Consider the following 24896-nt stretch of genomic DNA (forward strand, 5'->3'; position numbering starts at 1 on the left):
CTTACTTAAAATATTGTTACAAAAATTGACACTAAGCTTTTGTATTAAAAACCTTATCAAAAAAGGGATATGGTTTAAAGCACTTTCATAAATATTATTATGCCATCGATCTAATAAAAAATACTTCTTTATAGTTTATATGATATATTTTTCAGCACCAAGTTGGACTTCAGCAGATCTAATTAATTCATACAAAGAAAGCTGTAACAAGCACAACACCAGGCCTATTCCCACTATACTAAATCAGTTACAGGTAAGCACAAGGAATTATTTGATTCTGCAATAATTTTGAATTCTGGAAAATTTATCATGTTTATAAAAAATGTGTAATGTAAACTTTCTTAGTTAAAGAGGGTTATCCATGGCTAAGGTTCAGGTAACTTTCACTGATATTTCAGCGTGAACTAACTAACCCCTTAACAATGACCATGTAATCATGGCTATATCTCCTTAATTGGGTTAGTTTTCATCATACATTTAGAAATTTTCTATAATTCAAATAATTTTTGGGTAAATAAATTACTAGATTATTAAATTGTGGTTTTACCGTTTACGGAGCCAGAAGTTCTAAAATAGAATCCCTTCTTGTACAGTTGTAATTTTGGAAATAAGATATTGCTCTCCAGTTTTCACTTGACTGAAAAAAAAACACTGCATACAGTGTATGAATAAAATTTTATCCAAGTCTGCCATACTAACATGTATATAGAATTCTTTACAAACTGCAACAACTGTGCAAGAAATATCTATGTATGGTAAAATCTTTTTAAACAGAACTAATTTACTTAAATTTTCAGCAACTGAAATAGTCTGTATCTTATACTCTGTCATTATTTTTTCAGGGAATAGAAAATGTTGGTGAACGCTATGCAATCCTGAGTTTGAAAGGTTAGAAATATTTTTAAACAGCTACCTGATATGTAAATGCCTGTTCTTTCTACAACATATTTCACACATAACTTTGATAAAATATTTTTGACACAGTTGATTGTAAAATCTGCATGATTTATTTAGGCATCTATTTATAGGGATAAATCCCTGTTTTCTTACCGTTTGTTTCAGAATAACCTTAAAAAAATACTGAAAGAATCAATTTAGTTATATTACAGAGATTACATACATGTATTTAAAATAGACTTTATCATAAATTTATCTGATACTTTGTGAAATAATGATATCAGTTATATTTGTTTCTTTTCACAGGTGAAAAACTTGACATGAAGAATGTGGAAACTTTGGAAGAAATTTTTAAGTTTGTTCAATTTCATTGTGTTGATTTGGAGGGAACACATTTAGATGAGGAGGTATTTAAGTTTGAAAGTAACTTTTAGCTTGTTTAGTAAATGACAATTCCAAAATTGATTAACCTAGATAAAAAAAAATTAAAGTCAAAATGAAATTTAGTCTTTAAAAAAAAAACTGATTGATCTGGCTTCATCAAATTTATATACCCAATCAATCACACAACTGCAAGAGAACATTTATGACACATTTTATATCTTTCATTGTCTTTTATGACATAAAAACAAAATTGGAGAATTTACTTAATTTCTTTGTTTTCTCATTATAACATTTGATAGCATATATCTTTTTCTCACCTTCAGTAATTTTAAGTCTGTTTATCTGGATGCCAAAGTTGCAAATCAAAATAATCTCTGATCCCTCAGCCCCCAATCCATTCAATTTTAATGGATAAATTAATTAATTGTTGAACTTATTTTAAAACATTCCAAATATGTATGAATTTTTTTGTAACTAAATATGCAGTTACAAACTGTCAATCACTTCAGTCATGAATTTGTTTTGCAGACGTCTGTAGCAATATTTGAGATGATAGAATATTATGAGAGTGCTTGTAAAGTTAATGTTTCCTTCAACAAAGGTATATCAATAAGAGGCTGGCAGTCCTGTGCTAAAATGGTCAGAAAGGTAGTTATATGTTTGTTTTCTCATTTTTATGCGCCATGCTAAGAAGAAAAAACAATATATATAGATTGTTTGTGAGTTTTGTCAGACATTCTTTAATTCATACTGGTTTGCAGATGGTAAATCAAATACTTGAAATTCATACAATATTGCAACCTTTCCTGTGTAAATTGAACAGAGATTTTATTCATTTTGAAAGCATTATGTCCATAATTAATTCGAAGTTACTGAAATAAACCAAAATTTGACAGGAAAGTGGTTTATGTCTAAATCAAATACTTTATATCAGATTGCAGTCTTACCTGTATATATGGTCTGACATACATTTTTACTATAATATCAACTGCTAAAACCTAAAAATAATCTAATGACACCCCTATCAAAAAATTTGAAAAGTTGTAGCTTCATGGTACCATAAGGAGTATTTGTTGCTATTGGTAAGTGATACAATAACTGATGCATGTTATGATCCATATTATTGTTTCAATAATGAAGAAAATTTCAAAATATGTGTGAATTCAATCAAACTTTTTATTGTAGACTCCTGCTTTAACATTCCTAGATGCCAGAAGCTGTGATATCAATGAAAGATCATTACCTATTATGGGGAGAGCCCTCAGAATGGGTTGTTTCCTGAAAATACTCCATTTAGAAAATACTTATTTGTCTGGCCGATCTCTGGTCATACTTGGTAAGTTTAATCAATGAGCTGTAAAATTGAGAATGGAAATGGGGAATGTGTCAAAGTCACAACAACACGACCAAAGAGCAGAAAACAGTTAAATGCGTCCAATGGGTCTCTAACCCTGCGAGAAAATCCAGAACCTGGATGTTCTTCAGCTGGCCCTTAAAAAAAATGTGTACTAGTTCATTGAAAATAGACATTATACTAAACTTCGAAATATATAAATGAACTAAAATAAAAATCATATACAAGACTAACAAAGGCTAAAGGCTTCTGACTTGGGACATGTGCATAAATTTGACGGAGTTTAACATCTTTTGTTAGATCTCAATCGTCTATTCCTCTAGCTAATGTAGAAAAAACAAACACACAGCAATATGCACAGTAAAACTCAGTTTGAAAGAAGTCTAAGAGCTATGGAAATTTGTATTGACTACAGCTGTCATAGTTTGCAAGCTGGTCAACATGGATTTCTTTAATATCTCAATGTTTCATATACCTCTATTTTGTTGTTGTTTTTTTCAGTTGCAGCTATAAAGATGAACGACGTTCTTAAAGAACTATTTTTAGCTGACAACAAGTTAATGCCTACAGATGGAATACAAATAGGAAGTCTACTAAAGTATAATCATGTATTAGAGTTACTGGATCTTAGAAATAATCCTTTACAGGTTAGTTCTATGGGAAATACATAGCACAGGTTAACAGATCAGACTTAACCTGTGCATTTTCTATCTGGTTAAGTTATGAAATTACAAAACATGATGACAACTTAATTCATTCAGAGACATTTTTGTCATTAAAAAACAAAAAGACAGAGGGGAAAATTAAAGCAAGATACATGTAACCATTAAAGAAAAAAAATCTTTAGTGTTATTGAAACAACTATACAATAAAATGAGATAAGCGATGTGCTTCAGTAGACAGCAATTCAACAATAAATAAAAATATATCTTGAAATTAATATTCAGCTTAATAGTATTGTTTTTGTATTGTATCAGATATGTCATTATTTCAATCTTTCAAAAGTCCTCATAAATTTAGATTGTATTACTATAGACTACAAATACATTGCTATTAACACTTAAGATCGTTATAAACATTAAAAACAACAGTTAAATATATAAAACAACAATAGCCACTGATAATGTTTAGCCTTTTCTGCATTATCCATAATTATCGGTAATTCATATATTTTCCCTTTGATCTTACTGCCTAATATTTTTGAGTATCAACGTACTGTATCACTGAAAATTTTAGGCAATACATTGCGTGACGTCATAATATTACGTGACGTCATAATTAGCGATAACAGAATAATAGGTAGTTGAGTTTTTGATACTGACTATATCATATAGAATATCTTAACTCATCCTATCGGGCTCGTCCAGATATTCCACATGATATAGTCAGTATCAAAAACTCAACTACCTATTATTTTATATGTATGTTGTGTGTCAAACTGCTACATGGAAAGCATGAATTGATAGTGTCCATACTAATTTATAATAACGAGCATTGATTCACTTATCATTTTCAAAGAAAGGTTTTTCAATAAAAAAAGTGGATTGGTTTTACTTATATATCATAACAAAGAGGTAGGGCCAATATGCCAAGGATTTTTTTCACAGAAGGGCCAATTTCAAAAAGTGCCAACAGAGTAAAATTTCCTATAAAAACCAAAAATAAAAATGCTTTTTGATCTATATATCGATTTACATATAGTATGATATGTGTGATCAATAGTTAATTCAACCCTAAAAAAGGATGAAAGTCCAATATCCAGATTTTTGGGTGTTTTTATGTGGAAAAAACAGGGAATCCCTAAGAAGGACATTTCAAACCAAAGAAAAGTTATGCTTTTTATGACTGTTGTTATTCATACTACTTTTTACTTCAAAAATGAAATTGGTTTAGTGTGTCCTTATTACATAAAAAAAACAACTTTTTAAACATCGATAAATTGTACCAATATAGCTTCTAAATAAGAGCCATAATGATAAGAATCGCCGTAGCTCCACCAGTAGAGCACAGAACTACTAATAAATGACGGTTTTGAAGAAAGGGTTCGAACCTCGCTCAGAACTTTTGCATTTTTTTGTGTTGTTATATTAAATTTTAAAGTTTCTATCATATTTTTTCGGTTGTTTGCTTGATTCATAGAGTCATTTTGGTTCATTTTGACTATTCAGTTAGTGTACTAGTAAATAATTTTACGTGTATCAAAGAAAAAACAATGTATCGCTTATTGTGTGCAATCCTATGACTATCCATACTCTTTCTATTCATGTGTTTACGTTATTACATATATCCAAGGGACAACTGCCGTCAAACTGATGTAGGTGCCTGTTCATAACCAATAACACGAGAATTAATTCTATAGAAATTAAGCCTACATGTTGCGGGTGTAATATACACATAACTTAAAATAAGGCCATTGTATACAATGTTCATAACAACAAAACACATTTCGTCGAAACCTTTTTTGAACATGGTATTATATGTAACAAATGCAGTCAACAACAATTTTGTCGCCAAATCACAAACTGTAAAGATACTAGTACTGAAATTTTTACCACCGTCTATACACGGGTACATAACTCATCAGAAAAATAAAACAACATAACAGAAAAAATCAATTACACTACAAATAGTGTAGGTAAAACATCAAGAAGCTGTTGCATCTGTATCACAACGAAGGGCCGATTTGTTAAAATTACAGAAAAGGCAATACAACATGAAGTAGTAACACAGGGTGATCTATGACCAACTGATGTAAGATGTTCTCCGGTTAAAATATATACATGTACATGTATTTTCTTGTCTAATCTTATAGATGATAAAACCTTAAAAGACCAGGACAAATACTGTGTAACAGATATACATATTCAGAATGAGAAAATCATGATTTGAATTAGTTCGATATTATTTGGCTCCTTGAGAAGTTACATGGTATGGCACCTTGCATAAAGGATGTTAATAATAAAATAAAATCAATATTAAAAAATCAATAGTCATGGCCTTGTTTTTGTAGGAATACCTGTTCAAGGTATGAAAATAAATGATGTGACATATTTTTATGTACTATAAATAGCATCATCGGGCTATTTAAAACATGATTTACCTATCTTATCGAATGAAACAAATTGCCGACAAATTGTCCCTATTTAGGAGATACAGTACTGTTCAAAAATATCGATTCGATAACTTTTTTCTCCGATTTCCGATTTTCTCGGAATCACACCGAGTACCGCGGATTTCACTCCTAAAATCCTCCAAAGATTCTCTCCCAACACCGCGTGGCTGTTAATTGGTTTATTGCCCATCGGATGTCCTTCAAATTAACGACGCGTGACAACATAATTGGATTACCCAGATAATTTACCTTTGAACATTTAATCGATCTTGGTTGCACAGGTGTGCTTTAAAATCACGGTATTATAAATTTAACAAATGTTTTCCATTCTTTGACAGATAAAGATGTGACAATATCATTTAGAATAAGATAATTATTATCTTTTATATTTGTGTCTTATGCCGTTATCTTTAAAATAGAACGTACATACGAAAAAGTATGAAGAAAATTGTTATTTTGTGTTTCTATTACAGTCCGGTCAGGTCATACATTGTGTTCTTTCAGCAAGGACGATTTTGCCACAATTAGTTTCTTTTATAACTTATTCAATAAGCAATATCAGCGCATTAATTGTTCATTATTAAAAAATCAACTGGCTAATAAAATCATGTTTTTTTTCGGTAACCCGATTCATCGGATCATCAAGTAAACTTAATTTATTCACTCTAACACACAGCCTCAAGTTTGTCGCTCAGCTCGAGCGTTGTTTCATGTAGTATAATGTTTCTCAATTAGGGGATTTGACATACAACATTGACAGCTTCAATTATCTTTATCATTTAAATTACATGATAAGCCAAATAGTATGAAAACATAGTTTCTGGTCATACACATTTATGTATACATGAGTCAGATGTAAACAATTAGATACATATAGAAACAGGAAATGGAAGATGTAAAAATGAAGAAAAGAAAAAAGAAAAAAAAACATTTATATTTGTGAGTATTCTGATTGAAAATTATTTATATCAATACATAAGCATTTGTTCTATTTTGAAGATTTTTTTAATATATATACAAATGTACATCTGTATACCTTGAACATTACATGTTTCCATTGCCTATATATATTGATCAGTGAAAATGAAAGAAAAAAAATAATGCAATAATACTTGTACATGTGAAAGAGGGACGAACGATACCAGATGGACAGTCAAACTCATAAATCGAAAATAAACTGACAACGCCTGTAAACCTATTTTTTTCTGGTGGGTAAAGATATGAATAAGATGAGATTTTCCACAAAGACAAGATTGAAGAACGATATTAACATGTTGTAATAATTAAAGCACTACCAAAACAATAAAAACATGTAGAGGTATTAATTAGATCTAGAATGAGGGAGATTTTTATTCTAGATATTTGATTTATATATAAACAGGGAAAATACTTGTTGATTATTAGTTTTGTTAAAATACTTCATTCAACAGTAAACCCCTCCCCCTTTTTTAAACCTAGTATGATTAAAAAAGAACTTTTGAAAACATACTAACAAATGTTCCGCTATAAAACATATACAATATCCAAATACTCAGGTATGCCATACAAATATTAACTGTTACTGCTTGAATACGTAATATACATCAATCATACCTATTATTACATTGTAATATTCTCCGCTGTGATTGCAATAAAAGAACAATATATCAGAATCCAAATGATGTAGATGTCACCAACTATAGATTGGAATGGGGTATCCATCAATGATACTAGTAATAAATCAGTACATGCACAGCATAATTCACATAATAAAAGGAACAGCGGTTGTATTGCTGTTCTTTATCTCAAAGTCCCAGTGAGGACTTCAACAGGGAACTGAAATAAAACTCTTACCAAAGCATCTTCAGAAAATGGTATCAGTAAATTCAATTCAATCATAATGTACAAATTTAAAACCTGCTTCGACTTAATCCAATTTAATTTTTAAGATTATATATATCGGCAATTTTTAGGTAACACAAATACATAGAGACAAAGATGTTTGAAAATGTGCCTTTGTTAAAATGTTTTCCGTGCATACAGTTTGAAGATGACAGCAACAAATGGATAAGGTTTCAAGCCATAGTAGATTTTCTAAGGAAGCATCATCTTGAAACTGATTCCATCAAAGAAATTAAAAGGCACAACTTGTTACGGGAAATGAAATCGTATAAAAACAGCATAAGAGAGACTGACAGTGAAATATATGTAAATCTAAGTACCTTCATTCGCTATATCTTTCATCACTGTGACCAGCTGAAAATATGCTTACACATAGTTCATCAAATAGAAGCAGCTATGCATTCTAGACCAAAAAAGCAACAGCATTCAATACAAGTTTACAGTGTTGAGGAACTGTATAAAAATATAGCAACCAAACAATTCAGACTTCCTGCAATTGACAACATCTCAAAAAAGGACCAGAGTATAGATAATTACTGTACACCCTGTTTATTTCAAAACTATAAAGGTCAATTTACAGACAACGAATGGCAGAAAATATGCTTTTTTGAATATCATTTCTCTAAATCAAACCAGGAAGCTGAATTTAAAGATTATGATCAACAATTGGACCTTAAATGGCAGTTTCTTAGGCAAGTTGATAATGTAGCTGTTGTGGCAAAGTCCATCAAAAAGTCATCAAACAATATCATCAAATATCGCAATGAAAGAAAACATATTGCAGAAACAGATGAAAAAATACTTTTATATGCCAGTAAAATTCATATCGCAGCTAGAATAGAAAACGAACTTTGCACTGCAGCTTCTGAAGATGTAGAGAATGTTCTTCTTTTTGATTGTGTTTCATCATGCACGCATGGAATGAAAATTCATATATTTGCAGAAGTTAAATCAGAAAGACTTTTCCAAATGGCAGATGTAATAAGTACATTTAAATTTCATCTAATGAACAGACATAATCTACTCATGCACTCTATTATTTTCTTGATGCCAAATACTTTAACACCGATCTCAGAAGGCACTGATATGTCCAGATTTGAAATCAGAGACCTGTATATGTTGAACAAACTTGATGAAAATATTATAACAGAACATATTCTCGAAGATGATCAAGAAGTTGAAAGTGCAGAGGAAGAAGGAAAATGTGACAGATGCTTTCAGAACCAAATGATTAAACCACTACATTGGAAATCATTCAATATTATACAAGAATGGACAATGGATGTACCTTTAGATGTTCAAATTTTGCTTGAAACATTTTTAAATCAGAACAGTCTTAATCGTTCAAACGAACTAGAGACTCTTATAACATCAAAGCTAAAGAAGCTCTATGGCATATATGATACATTATTAAATGTTTTCAACAGAAACTACTGTGGTATTCTTCAAGAGCTCAATACCCAAGAACTGTCAATGAACTATCAATCTATTGGCACTGCATTTTCTATTGCTTCAAGTTCTGGTGCCACACTCAGCTTAAATGCAGCAGAAAAGAGAATTAAAGAGAAAGCGTCTTTGGAGATGTGTTATTTCAATACTTACGTGAGAAGATACCAGTTAGAATACAACACTGTGGCCGGCTACGTTACAAATAATGTAAGTCTACGCCAATGCCTGTTAGTTTTAATGATGGATAACTTAGTCAGACTTAAATACCATACAGATCCAAATCCTGGTGAATCTCGCTCCATGCAAATATGTACATTACCAATTACTCTACGTGGTGTTCCAAAAGACCATATAGATGTTCAACAGACATGGCATACTGATCATCAATGTGACCAGTCTGATGATTGCAAATGTAGGCAAGAAACTAATCTCCACAAAGAAGATGTGCATACTAGTCTTTTATCCTTATCGACAGAAGAAGAAACATGTATGAATCAGTTTCGATCAATGATGACTTGGGGATTAGATGATCTGTGGAGAAATATTATGAATGGTATGTTTATCTATAGGGCTTTTACACAGGCGATTTTCTTAAAAAGACTAATTGTTCATCGAATATAAATTAAAAAAAGAATATGTGGGATGATTGCCAGTCCGATAACTTCTTTTATGCAGATTATCTTTGCATATTTAAAACAATATCTAATAACATAAATGGCTTCTTCTAGAAAATATATGTACTTTAATGAAATGTATTAAATATTGAGATGGATTGTAATAAATATCATATATAAACACAGGAACAATTATTATTAAAAAAAAGTACTGATATTTAAGTGGAAGAAAAAATATCAGTTATTTTGTTTAATCCTTATTTGGCATATTACCAAACTATCTTTTGTTATTATCAGAAAACAAGCACCTATTAGTCTGTGGTCAAGAGGACTCAACACAAAATTCAGATATAGCTCTTGAAGTTCAAAAAACAAGAGATTACAGAAACAGGGAGAAGCATTGAATGACAATACTCTTGGGATGGCTATGAATGACAAAGATTTCAATTACATTATAAGAATTTCCAGTTTGATATTGCGCCAGGGTGGTTTGTCAACAAAGAAGGACGATAGAATTTTAAATGTTTATTCTCACCCAACAGTTGTCTTGCCAGAAGCGATATTAGATGCTAACACAAAGGATGTTGGCCAATATCTAATATGGAAATATATAAGCACTCAGGGATTATTTAACCTTTCAAAAGACGACTGCCCTGATGTAGAAAAAATTGATGGACCTAAAGAAATTATTAGAAAACTTAAAACATCTAAAGGTACAACAATTCAACGAGTAGGAAAAAAACTGAAAGATGTTACAAAGAAGGAAAGGGACACAAAAGAGATCCAAAGAAAGAAACTTGTAGCAAAACAGACAAAATTGGCAGATCAAAAAAGTTCAGAAATGAATGCATGTCAAGCCATATTAAAGCCTGATTGTTCTAAACCAAAAGTTCAAAAATCTACAGGTATCCAGAAAGCACTGCTTCACTTGTTAAAAGAAGCAATTGAAAAACTGGACGAAGTTGATGGGAATGAAAGCATGAATATGGACAAGTATTTCTTATTTGGACAAAAGACCTTACCAGCGTATATTGTGACCTTGATATCCCATGTGACGGTTGAATTTGCTGGTGTCAAGTTCAAAACTCGGGCACACGATGGAAAACATTATTTAAAGTTTGTTGAAGATTCCATTATAAATAAAACAATCAGCCTGATGCCAAAAGTAAAACAAATGGTAATATGTGAAGAAAAGTATAGCTTTACACCAGACCACTTTAAAGCAGCAACAAGAACACAACGGCAAGTCAACAAGCCGTTGTTTCCTATTACACATTTAAAGACCAATGAAGAAATCTTAAGTTCCACCACCTTTGACAAAACATCGCTTGTCACAACAATGGAAGGTAAAAGCCTAATAAGTACTTTCATAGCTAGAAACATCGAGCAACTTAAATTCAAACGTGATATTATAATTGATATTGACAGTGAATACATAATGGAACATGAAACAGACTGTCCTTTAGGGGTACAATGCCTTTGCGAAAAATACACAACCCCAATTAGATACAAATTCAATCACTCACCATTATCCCGGAACAAAATTGAGAAACTCCCATGCATAAAACAACGCAAAGGAGAAGCAGAAATGGCGCAGGTGGATTGGCTGGTAGAATATGTATCAGACATGGAAGAAGGAACAGCATGTGCCAGTATAGTAACATCAGGAGACATTGATGCTGTTACCATACACATGTTTGCATTGTGCCATTTATGGCCTAGAAACGATGACAACACTTACAAGCATCCAGTATATATTATCTTACAAAAATCAGGAAGCACTATGGATGTTTATAATGTTACTGCTATTTTGCAACTATTAGAAAGGAGGTGGAATGATAGATATATTGGGATAAAAATTGCAATATTTCTATGTTTAGGGGGTAATGATTTTTTACCAAAATTTTATAACATAAGTCATTTAAATGTAGTCAGTACTATAGTTGCTACAGATCATATCTTTCAAAATTTAGTCAGAGCAGAGGAAAATGAAATGGATCAACAAACATTTTTGAATGTCACTTTCAGTCAAGAATCATATAGAGAACTGATTAAGTTGTTATATTGTCCAAAGACCCTTGATTCAACAATGCTGTCATTTGAGGAAATCAGACAACTAACTGTGAAAGCTCCTACTGCTAAGATCAGTGATCCACCTAGAAACTATGCATTGTGGATGCCAGCAGCATCAGTTCTCAATAAATTATCTTTGAATATTAATTGTCTAATCAAATATTATATATCTGCTGGACAACACACAGCTTTCTTGCCAAATTTTCTTCAAGACGGATGTCTTTTGAAATTATCATCGGGAGAAATTGAGTACAATCTAGGCAGTGAAGCATCAGTTGATAGTGAAAGTGAAATTTTGATTTACCCACCAAAAGAACTGGCCTCTAAATTGAAAAACTGTCAGTTAAAAAGAAAGAAACAGATTAACAAAAAAAGCGGTATGAAAAGGAGACCAGAGGACACTCCACAAAAAGGAGCTAGGAAAAAAATTCAACAAACTTCTACACCAAAGAAGTAATTATAAAGAATGGTCAAGGACTAATATTACATTCAGAAATATGATTAGTTGTGTTTTAGTTGACTAAAGTATCTATAATTTGTCTACATTTTTAAATACAATTTACTCTGCTTTTATTAATGAATTTGTTGTTTGGTTTTATTGAAAAAATTTGGATGAACATTATTCTCTTTCACACCAATGATAATGTCATTATGCTTTGTAAATCTGACAAGAGGTGGCATTAAAACCTTCATTTTATTTACAAAAGAAATTAATATTTTCAAATAAAAGAAAATACTACTGAATCAAAACTATTTAGATAGATATAATGTAAAGAGACAAAATTGAAGGGAAATTGTGCTTTATTTCAAGAAAAACAATCGTCTGAATTTGCAACATGTAGGGTTCATTCTTGCAAACTCTGTAAAATAAATTGAGAATGGAAATATGTACATTGAACCTTGTGAATTCAGTTTTGTACTTTATTAAAAAAAGATGATTCTCCCATTTTATGTATATATAGTAAATTCAGTATGTTGCATTGTTTGAACATGTAAAAATATTTAAGTTTTTATCCTTTATAATGTTAAAAAAAGTCAAATGCAAAATCATTGTGTTAACTGTTATATTAACCTTTATCAATAATCTGACATTATATATATAATGAATAAATATTTAGATGTTTTATCATTTTCATATTCTTTGTGACCAGGTATCACTTTCAATGAAAGATAATTTGAATGTCATGAAGTGTGTGTGTACACATGTTTGCATTCTTTCACTATCAAATGTCAGAAGGTTCTTAATTATAAATGACAGATTTTATTAGCTTGGCAAGAAATAAAAACAAATCCAGTAGTTCATTACTGATAACAAAATTTTAGTTGTAACGGGCTGTGTGTTAGAGTGTATTGAGCAATGTAAAATATGATGTTTCACCACCTCGGTACATTTATAATACAGACTTGAATAATTCAAATTACGAACAGAAACTGTTAAATGACAACTCTGTTGACAAAGGAAATAATTTCAAGTGATATTGATAGTGCTCGTCATTTTCGCATTTTACGGAACGGTTTTCAAATTGACGAAAGTATTTATATCAATTTCGTCATTTGAATTTGGAAAGTGAAAAATATTTTCACATTAATTATATTATAAATGTACTATAATTCTACCGGTGTTTGACAAGTTTATGACGCTCAATCATTTTACGTTTACAAAAGATGTTAAAAGTTGTGATGATAAGTAATCCGCTTATCGCTATCCGATAGGTCACTAATCCTTTAATTATTAATAAAATTTATCAAACCTCATAATTGCCCATCATAATATTCTATTCCAGTTAAATCAGTCATCATTTTATTTTCAAAATTTCCCAACCGCCTACAATTGGCATTTCTTTATCGTATTAATATCATGATTATTGTCATTTGAATACAATCAGTCACCCCGGACAATTTTCATCATAATTTCAATTATTACATCACCAACTGTAAATCTATATTATTGACCATGGACATATAACTAATAATGAAAGATAAAACATTAAAATTCAAATAGTTAAAAATGTGTTCACGTTTATTCGGATAAGAATTATATTTTCCCGATAAATCAATTGTAAAAGGACCTTCTGGAGCCTCAATACGATTGCACAAAAATGTCGTTCTGCAACTTTAGAAACCTTGAATGGACTTTCCCACGGTCGGCCAGAAAGGTCACCTGAGTTTACTAGTACGCAATATTTTTTCCCGCCCTTTAAAAAACTCGTGCTGTGGATAACATTGATGTTAACTATTTTTAGCATTTAACATTGTTAAGTAAGTCAAGTTCAAGTTCAACCCAAACTGTTGATAACTGAGATGTGTATCGTGGAATTGTCTTCGCACGGCAAATAATTGTTTTTAAAATCTTTTGTTGAAAATACACAAATTTACATTCATTGTGCGAAAGTTAATATTAAACAAAGACGAATTAATGCAGCTGGAAGTATTCCTGTTGTAACGGAAATGTATTATTATTCTGCTGTACTGCCAACAAATCGTAAAACGAAAATGCCGTAATTGTTAAGCATAACGAATGGTGAATAATATTTTCCTTTTAACTTGAATATACACGTAATTTTATTTAACTGCTCAGATTAATTTAGCGAAAGTTTCCGGTTATTTTTACACAAGTATGCTCATTTCGTAAATAAAATATTAATTTACTGGTGAAGACATCGAGGTCAAAATTAAGTAGTTTTCATTTTTTTATAAAACTTAAATACAATTGAAAGAATTAACAACAACATTTTGCTTTTAAATCTTTTATTCATTCCAGCAATTAGATAATCGTAAAAAGAAAATGCCGTAGATTTACACAATTAATACGGGGCAATCAATTGGTCTAATGAATGGTGAATACATTTTTCTTTTTACTTGCATATATAAAACTTTTAGACTTATAATTTTTAAATGAAGACTTTAACTTTGAAGTAGAATATTTTGTTTTTCACATATTCCGCTATATTTTAAAATCGGTTTTTTTTTTAAAGCAAGTACATTAAGGTTAAGATATTTTTAGATGGGCTAACAAAAAATACGAAAATATTTTGACTTTAGTTTTTATTACCACAAATGAAATTTAATTAGTATAAAAGACATTTAAAAATTATACACCTGTTTGACACTTAAACTGGTACAGTAGACCGGAAATATAACTCTTTATTACTTCAACCTTTACTTGTCAGGTAATCCAATTACCCATTCAGTCTTGTGCCGGTATAGATCAAAGTAGGATAAGGGCAATTAATTCCTCGGTGTAGAGAGTGAGCTCGTTATCACAATAAACATTTACCTGATTTTGGGAGAGATTACTCCCAAATTCCTCCCAACATTTTGGGAGGAATCTCGGAGTTTGTCGGAGTGGCTCCGACATTTTCCTCGGTGTAGGGTGTGGGAGAGTTGGTACTCTTGAACTGTACTGTAGTTGATTTCACTGGAAACATGGTTTTAATTTTTCATTTCAGGATATAGGCATTACACATGTGTGTGATGGTTTATATGAACAGAATTTAGACCAAGGTTTAAATACTCTGGTTCTGTGGAATAATCAGCTTACCTATCAAGGCATGGCAGCCATAGCTAAAGCTCTTGTATGTAGACTTAATCATACTGTAAATTCAGAAATAAATGCGAGGATTTTATTATTGCAAAAAATGCGACAGAGTTGCAAACTCAATAATTTAAACTCGCATTTTGAAATGTTTTATATGAATTAAACAGGATTTTTTCTCAAAATCGTAAAAATAAAAATCGCACTTAGGTCTAAAATGACAAAATCGCAATTATAAATGCACGCAATAATTTCTAATTAATACAGTAATTGATAAAGAAAAACAGAAATGATACAATCTTCAATATAATCATGATAATGGTTTCAAAAAAAAAAAGAATCATTTTTAACTCATAATTCTTACTGTTAAGAAATACAATATGATAAAAGAGTTTTATAATTTTGTACAAATCTGGAATGTGTTCATAGAAAAGTTACATTAGGAGTACCAACATATTTTGTTCAAATATATATACTACTAGATATTACTATTCTCCAATGCATGAGCGATATCATATGAATTTGATCATGAAATTGTGAAATGAATATTTAGAATTTTAAAAGGTGTTTGGAACTCTCAGCACACGCTCTCTACATGAAGTTTAGTGAAAATATTACTCTGTATTCTATACAATAATTTGAAGCACCATCACCAATATATCATCCAACTTTAGTGGCTTCACCCATCAACACCTAATCCCTGTAACTTTTTTCTAATATCACTTGTAGAATTGATCAATCTAAGAAGATTAGGTATGAGTCAGTGCCAATGAGACATCTCTTTCATCCAAATTACAATTTGTAAAAGTAAACCAGCATAGGTCAAAGTATAGTCTTTAACCTGAAGCCTTGGCTCACACCGAACAGCAAGCTTTAAAGAGCCCCCAAAATGGTGTGTAAAACCAATCAAACGGAAAAAACAGCTGTCTAATTTTAAAACATTTGTATAGGTACCAACTTTCACCCTTACATGAAACAATAGTGTAACATCACAACATGAATGAACTAACAAGATTTTAAGATGTATTATTTGTGTGTTATTTCAGACCTCTACCCAATGTCTAGAGACTTTAAATTTAGGACACAATAATATAACAAACGAAGGAATTCATCAAATGAAGGAGGGACTTCTACAGAACAAATCTTTATTACGTCTTGGTCTACAGGGAACTAAAGTCACTTGTGAAGGTATGAAGGAAATGATGTTTATATTGTAAACCAACCTATTTTTGCAAATACTTTATTTCGCATTTTAAGATTTCTAGTTCACTTCGCGGCTACTTAATTTAGCGATTTTCTTATCTACTTGATGTAGTTTGATAAGTAAAGATCCAAGTTAATCCTATTCACGACGATTTATATTCGCGTTATATTTCTACTCGCAAATGTCGTGAAAATAAATCACTCGTGAAAATAAGTTGGTTTACAGTATTTAAGTACTTTTTCCTAGTCATTTATGTGTTTACTTTGATCATTCCTTTCATCATCCCCATAGCTTAACTTTTATATGAACTGATTGTGCTGTTCAGTTGATAGCTATGCATAGATGTACTTTAATATTTTGAATCATATTTTTGTGGTGTCAAATTTTATTACCTGTCTGAGAAAATACAGATCAACATTTCTTCAAATTCCAGAAAGCTGATATTTGAAATAGTTTCAGGATTTTCAAATGCAACAAATTTTTTACTGTAACCACCAGAGTATTCTCAATTTTTTCTTGCTCTTGAGAAATGATTTAAAGTATCTCCCTTCACATATATAGTTTGTAAAAAGTGAATACTGTGGATTTATTAATATTCTTTGGAAACCAATTTTTGTGGATTTCGGGAGTACAGGGGAACCACAAATTTATATATTCAACCAATAGCAAATTTTCTAAAGGAATGTAGACAGATTTTGCCAAATCTACAAAATGGAATATCTACAAATATGTAAGTTGTCCTCAAACCCAAACCCTTGAAAATGAATGAATCCACAGTAGTTTTAATGTAAGTGAGGAAATGTGACCCTTCAAGAAAATTTTATGGATTAAAGTTGTAAAAATATCCTCTATTACAATAACCTTTCATCTATTAAAATTATACAATAATATATCATTCAACTTTCTTTAATATAGGAGCAGTAGCATTAGCAGAAGTAATAGCAGACAGTCAGAATTTTTTACGAATTGATTTACGCGAGAATGAGATAAAAACAGCTGGATTGATGGCATTATCATTATCACTTAAAGTCAACGATATTTTACATCGACTGGACTTGGATAAAGACCTAAAGAAAGAAACTGTAAGACTCTATTAATAGAGATTTGTCAACATATTTTATTACAAGTTTAAAACTGTACACTTAATGTAAAGCCCTAAACACCATTCAATTAAAAAAAGGAAACAACATAATATTCCATAGCAAAACAAGTCCATTACACAAACAAAACGCATAATCTGCATTACTATTAAAGTTGCTTAAGATTAGATTTTAAAGGATTTTACCAATGATGATTTCTAAACTTTGTTTTGTGTCTATAAAAACAGGACTTATTGACTTTTAAAGATTTAACCAACTATTGAATCCACTTTTTTTTAAATTGTGCAAAGTCAACACTTTACAATTAAATAAAAACTACAAAACATATGTCATTCAATACTTTGAAAATTATAAATTCTTTAAACAACTACAGAAACCAATAAAATGCACACTTCTTGGTAAACACTGAGTAGTGTTTATATGAACAGTACATACAAATTTAGTGAAAGTTGTCTTGGTAAATATGACAGTGTCCAATAATTGTTTAGTCAAGCAACATCAAAATTTAAACTGTCAACCAGAATGCATGAATAAGTTCAAATTTGTATCTAATGTGATTATAGCTTCATAATAGATATAGGAAGATGTGGTGTGAGTGCCAATGAGAAGACCCTCCATCCAAATAGCAATTTAAAAAAAAAAGTAAACCATTTTAGGTCAATGTACAGCCTTCAACACGGAGCATAAGTATTTATTTAGCTCTGGTGTTTTTTACAGGGAATAAAAGACTATGCAGATCAACAGAAAAGATTGCTGCATGACATTAACAAAAAGTTGGAGGACAATCGAGAAATGTTTTATAAATTGGAAAGAGAGAAAAATTTAGAGAAGGCCAAACAGGCTAAAGAACATGATGAGGAGGAATCAGAGATGACATATTTTGAGCATTGTGATAAAGTGAGACGGCCTAGTTTATTATGTATGCCAGACTGTCCTCGTGAAGTCACTTTAGATTCTCCCCGTTGTATAGAAGAACCTGTTGATTACATTCCATTTTCAGCTCCAAACTCTGTTATTACAACACCCCCTGGGGAATTACTTCTGTCCCCACAGTTCTGTCCCTCTGTGAAAGCTCGTAAAATATTCACAGTCACGAAATGTGCTCCCCATCCTTCTGGTTTAAGTATACCTTCTATACGACCACCAGCAGGGGAACATCCAATAGCACTATCTTCCTCTGCATCAGTGTTACCGTTACAGCCAGTGCTAATAAACTCATCCAGTGACATTCCAAATAATTCAGATATAATGAACAGTGATGGTGATAAAATCACTATAACATCAATTCCAAAAATAGAACCGTTGACTGTTTCTGATGTTACTATTGCTCTTGTAAATGAAAGTGTAAACCAATTTCTTAACCAAATTATCTGTGATGACTCTACAAAAACTGGTTCTACAAAAGACATGGATGTATCAGAGTCTACAGACACAAAATTAAGTAATGCTAGTGTTGTGACTACTGACATGGATGCAAATGGCGATCATAGTGAAATAAATGTGCAATCAAACAATGACGAAAATCCTCTACCAAAGATATCAGATTCTGAAGAAAAGAGCAATAAAAATGATTTACAGAATTCTGAATTATCTAATGTTGTGATAAACAATAGACAATTAGAACTAATAGCTAATAGGGAAACTGACTCTGGCGTGGGGAGCTACGATTCTGAACAGTGGACAAATGTTGAAGATGCTGTTGTCAAACCTAATTTCCAAACTTCACTGACATTAAATGGACTTACACAAGAATTAGCTAATGCTATTGAAGGACTAGAAGTCGTTCCTGATAATTCACAATCATCTTGTAATGGTCTGACAGAAGAATTAGCCAGTACCATGGATGGATTGAATGTTCCAGCTAACCAATCAGAAGGTACTGTAATTATTATTTGTAATACATGTATCTAGTAATATCCAGATGTTTTAAAAGATATTTTTTACAAAAACATAACAAAAGAAGATATATAGGCCTATGAACAAAGATCGAGATTAGAAAGATCAAGATAACACACACCAATACAAACATTATATTTCTTGGTTTTGTACATGCACATTCAAATGTATAATATTAACTGTATTTTACCTTCAGCACCCCATGTACTAGTACAGTCAATGGCAAAAAGAACCAAAAATATTGTTCATTCTTACTGTGTCTAAAAATTACCTTTTTATATAGGATTTAGTTCTGTTTTCCTCTGTTGTGTTTTTGTTTTATGTTTATTGGTTGAACTGTTTTAACATCAGTATAAAAGCCAATTTATTTGTGCATATGTGTATATCATGTATATAAGAATTATCTTTTGATTTTGATAGGTGATGTAAGTCCTGATGATTTTGAAAGAGAATTGGATGAAATGTTAGCAAATGTTAAAATGACATCTAACATAATCCCTGGTAAGTATAATGTGCTTATTTCAGATATGGACAAATAATTGTTTATTTTAAGGGTTCTTTTATAAAGAAAGAAGAAGCTTTACATTCAACTTATCATTCTTTTTATACATGACAACACATATAAATTACATGATAGTAATTGCAAAGATGGGTTTGTACAACATGTACAATAGTCTTAGAAATGTTTATCTGGCCTTAATTACAAATCTGTTGAAATTCTAAATATTATGCAAGGCTTTAAACATAAAATTTGATCACAATCAGTTAAGAAAGGGTTAAATTTCAGTATTTCTCTTCTTATCAATTGTGTTTAATTACCTTATGCAATGCTTTAAATACAGACAAAATGCTATTCCAGTATTTTTTGATTAGCATACTGCAGATTCGTTGTTATTTGTGAGAGACCAATTTCTGTTGATATCATAGGTAAATGTCAAATTTAAATGTTCAAGAAAGTGAAAATTTTCTATAGGATTGCTCGTAGACTTTGGCATGATCATATATCCACAAAAAAAATACAATTTTTCTCAGTCATGAAAATTGTTACCCATGAAAATAAATGAACCACAATAAGAATAAAAGTACATACAATAAGTTCAGAAATTAATTTGAGTTTCATATGGTTTAATTTGATCAGATGGAAACCTGCATCTTAATTTTCTGATTATTTAATTGATTTGCATTTACTTTTCAGGGTTTTCCATTCATTTTGGCCTAACAGGCCAAAATGAATAAGTAGGCGGTCACCGGATAATAGGGGTGGTCCGGGGGGGCTTGCCCCCCCGAAAAATTTTTGAAATCTAGATTCAAAATCCTGGCATCTGACGAATTTTAAGACAATATTTCATGCTTGTTAAATGGGCATATTATTAGCAGAATTTTTTTCTAAAAATTTTGTCTGCACAATTTTAAGACTTTGAATACTACTATAATTTAAACGTCATGAACGTTGACAAAATTAAGCAAATTATTGTGCACATATTTGATTTGTAAATATTCCTTTATCGTAGGAATTTTTCCGTATTTGTTTGAAGTGTTGTGCACATTTAACGCGTGAAAGATAATTTATAAAAGGCATATTTTATTAAAGATGTAAATCAAACATTATTATGATAGTTAAAGTTAACTATATTTCTTTTACTATAAAATAGTTATCAACCATTAAACAGTGTGATGCTAGTGTACTGTATATATCAGTGTATTTATCATCATACTTTTCCTCTTGTTTACAGAAGTTATTGCATGTAGTTATCATATCAATGTTGAAGAAAAGGTAGTGATCATAATCTGTCAGACGTTTAAAAAAGTATAAAGATAAAAAATAATTTGCAAAATATTTATCTCTGCAAGTTCAAAATAAATTTCTGATCACTAAATATGCATAATTATGCAATTTCTTATTAAATTCATGTTGCATGTAGTTATCATATCAATGTTGAAGAAAAGGTAGTGATCATAATCTGTCAGACGTTTAAAAAAGTATAAAGATAAAAAATAATTTGCAAAATATTTATCTCTGCAAGTTCAAAATAAATTTCTGATCACTAAATATGCATAATTATGCAATTTCTTATTAAATTCATGTTTATTTCAATTTTTAATAGTAAATAACATTTGAAGGATAATAAATTTGATTGAAGCTAAACAAGGGGAAAATAACTGAGAAAATATATTTACAAACGCTTCAAATTCGCCAAATTCGCGGATAATTTATGACCTAAAGCTCAGGTAATAAATGTTAATTAACAGTTTGTTAGACACACAAGCTGTCAAGTGAAGTCAGTAGGTTGTCAATTTAACTTGCAGGTATTAATTACCTTGATTAATGATGAAAATCGATATTAATTATAGGGTCAACAAAGAAATGAAATCAAACACCATCGATCTCTAAAAGGGCAGGACGCCTAGAAAAAGGCACAGGGCGCCCCGAAATCGTCAAAAAGGGCACGGGCGCAACTGAAAAAAGGGTGGGCGCCGCGCCCTCTGAAACGACCTAGCTGGAACACTGCTATGTCATCGATTCATTCGCGATTTAAACTATCCGTTTATAAACACAACAGAACAAATTGAAAAACAATGCATGCAAACTTTATAAATTGTATTATCATAAAAATCCACACCTTTGTGTCGCTTTGAGGGGAACAAATCTGTAATGGAACGTTTCATCTTCAACAACAAACGAAAGTTTTTAACGACCTTGACATGGCATGACTTGCATAAATACTCGATATCTCTAGGGAGTTTCTCTTTCGATGGATAACGGCCGTGTGTTCCGATAGAAATACAAACCGGAACTCTCAAACGTAAATAAAACTTCAAGAAATGAAGATCATAATAAAGATCAATAAAGTTACGAAATGTAAAATAGTCGTATAAGTAAAATATGCACCCAAATTTTTTAGACTGATGACGATTGAACCGGCCAAATAATTGCTTGAACCGGTCAATTTGGCCGGCGGCCGGTTCTTATGGAAAACCCTGCTTTTACTCTTTTTTTTTATTCCAAAGGTATACAGGAAACAGAAGTCTTCCAAGACAGTCAAGTGCAGTAAAATGAGAAGGAGGAAAACTGCAAAATTTCTATTACACACAGACAGTTAGATAGAAATAAATCATCATTAGTTTTGTTTTATAAGTTTCAGATAGCAATAGCACCTTTGTTTTGTGATTATTTTTTTTTACATTTATGCTTGATATTTAAAATTTATGGACACATTAGATGATTATTCTCTTAAAGTGTGAGTAGTATCCTCTTCTAAAGAATCCCTCTTTAAATCACAAGTTGTCTTCATAAACAGTTGATATTCTCTGTACAAGAAAAGTTACATGTGTTATTTCAATATCATTTCAATCATATTTGTCTTTAAAACAAAAGAATGATTCAAAGATTAAGTAGGGACACTAGCCAGAGTTTTCCTAAACATTGTTATATTTTGCACACATGGAATGTTCTATTTCACTGGCCTTTTTATTTGGTCCCAAGGGATTAGTTATTTTATAGACATCTTTGTGACACTGGCTTCATTGCATACTATAAACCAATATTTTTTTTTAAAGATTGTCATGATAAATGATTATGGGAATTAGTTTTGGTGTGTTTGATTTGTTTCACTAAGTTAAGAGTTACAGTTAGCAAATGCATAACCCTATGAGTGTTGATAGGCGTCAAATCTGTAATGTTAATTTTTCAGGAAATCAGTAAAGTTGCATGAAATGTAACTTTCTTTTGTAGACTCCCATCTATGGTTTAGTTTTAAGGAATCCATCTAGTCTTTAGTTTTTATTTTGGTAATAAGATTATTTTCAGCTTCTGGAAATACTTTACAAACTTTGTAGTTTTTATTTGAATATTTTACAAGTGAGAAGTAGTTATTAATATAATTGTTGCTAATTAGGTACAATCAGTAAATGAAAGATCTCCCTGTTTTATGCAATTATATTGCAACTATATTGCTGTAAGATTTGTATTAGTTAGAAATCAGATATATATCTGTTCACCTTATAAAGGTAATTTTGTACTGTTTAGCATTAGATATGTATTATTTTTATAATTAAAAACTAAAGTGTAGTCTTAAATTTCAATAAGTTATTTATGTTTAAACATTAATATACGGTATTTAAACCCTTTCAACAGAATACTTATAAAGTGAATGTTTTCATTTTACATAGGGTAAAGATGTTACATTTTGTAATTAAAGTGTGACCATTGGTCAAAACAGCTGCTGCCGCTCATTTTCTGCAGCTTTCTTTGTCTTCAGTTTTGCAACCTCAGCTAATCCTTTAAGGGATATAGGATTTCATCAATTTGTCACTGTTTCCTCCAATGTTACATTCCAGAATGAAGCAACCTTTATTCATAAAGGATTGTTATTTGTTTAGTAATAACATCTGGGATTTGTTCATTTTTATACTAAATTGTGTAACCTTGACCTACATTTTAATGAATGAAGGTCAATGGTATAGTTTGATGGTTTGAATTTAAAATGTTAGCAGCTGCAAGGTAAATTACTAAAGTACCAGTAGACATTATTTTGATAATAGATAGTTCATACAAAATAAAAGTTCACCCTGGCAGTTTACATATGATCTAGTATGTAGTTAAGTGTTTTATTAAGGTCAAAGAAGATAATTTTTGAAACACATTTGGATAGAAATATAAATATTCATAGACATGATCTTTGTTTTATATTTGACCAAGTCAAATTAAAAAAAATATTAAAAGACTTCTAAGGGATTACAGAGAGCTGTAGCTGGTGAGTGTTTTATTTCTTTATTGAAATAGTGATGAATTATTTTGGAGGTGTAAGTTCAGGTGGCATTATGCTTGGAAGAAACCAAAAATATATTCTTAAACAGGCATAGCAATTGATTTGTTTTGATTTGAATAACAATACTCAGGAGAAATATTGTGCTCATTCCTTTTAATTGTTAACATTGTTATGTTTACAATGTTATAAGAAGCAATTTCATATGTTTTATGTTTTGGTCTTATAACCTTTCCTCATAAGTTTGACAGATTTTTGTGCATAATTTTTCATGCAAATTGGTACGCCAAAGCCTCATGATACTGCCTGAAATCGAATTTCAAAATTTATTTGTTGTTGGGTTACAGAAAATAGTGTCCATTGGATTCTGGTTTTGTATTAAATTCATATAAATTGATTTTAAATATTTGCAATCAGCAAAATTAAAATAAAAATTAACTTGAAAATCACTATAGAATATGCATAATTTATTTGGAATATTTATCAATTATGGCACAGAGGAACTACACATTTATGTCACTTTTTAAAAATCCTTGATTTGCCCCTGATATCAGACATTTCTAGTGGTGACTACAGTGTATATATGCAGAAAAGGGGTTACATTAAGGGAGCTGAAAGGGACACAGTTCAT

At 30.8% G+C, this 24896-nt stretch overlaps 1 protein-coding gene across 1 annotated transcript in view; it reads left to right on the plus strand.

The window, feature by feature from the left end:
• LOC134710713 (protein phosphatase 1 regulatory subunit 37-like) overlaps positions 1–24896 on the plus strand; it is a 44043-nt gene that overhangs the window by 1724 nt on the left and 17423 nt on the right. The window contains exons 2-12 of the mRNA XM_063571105.1: positions 156–253; positions 843–888; positions 1204–1304; positions 1810–1929; positions 2467–2617; positions 3137–3282; positions 15214–15339; positions 16346–16487; positions 17419–17585; positions 18321–19479; positions 19920–20000. Of these exons, the coding sequence (XP_063427175.1) occupies positions 156–253; positions 843–888; positions 1204–1304; positions 1810–1929; positions 2467–2617; positions 3137–3282; positions 15214–15339; positions 16346–16487; positions 17419–17585; positions 18321–19479; positions 19920–20000 (2337 nt within the window). The remainder of the gene's footprint in view (positions 1–155; positions 254–842; positions 889–1203; positions 1305–1809; positions 1930–2466; positions 2618–3136; positions 3283–15213; positions 15340–16345; positions 16488–17418; positions 17586–18320; positions 19480–19919; positions 20001–24896) is intronic.

This window comes from Mytilus trossulus, chromosome 3, assembly GCF_036588685.1.
Source record: "Mytilus trossulus isolate FHL-02 chromosome 3, PNRI_Mtr1.1.1.hap1, whole genome shotgun sequence".
Taxonomy (NCBI): Eukaryota; Metazoa; Mollusca; class Bivalvia; order Mytilida; family Mytilidae; genus Mytilus; species Mytilus trossulus.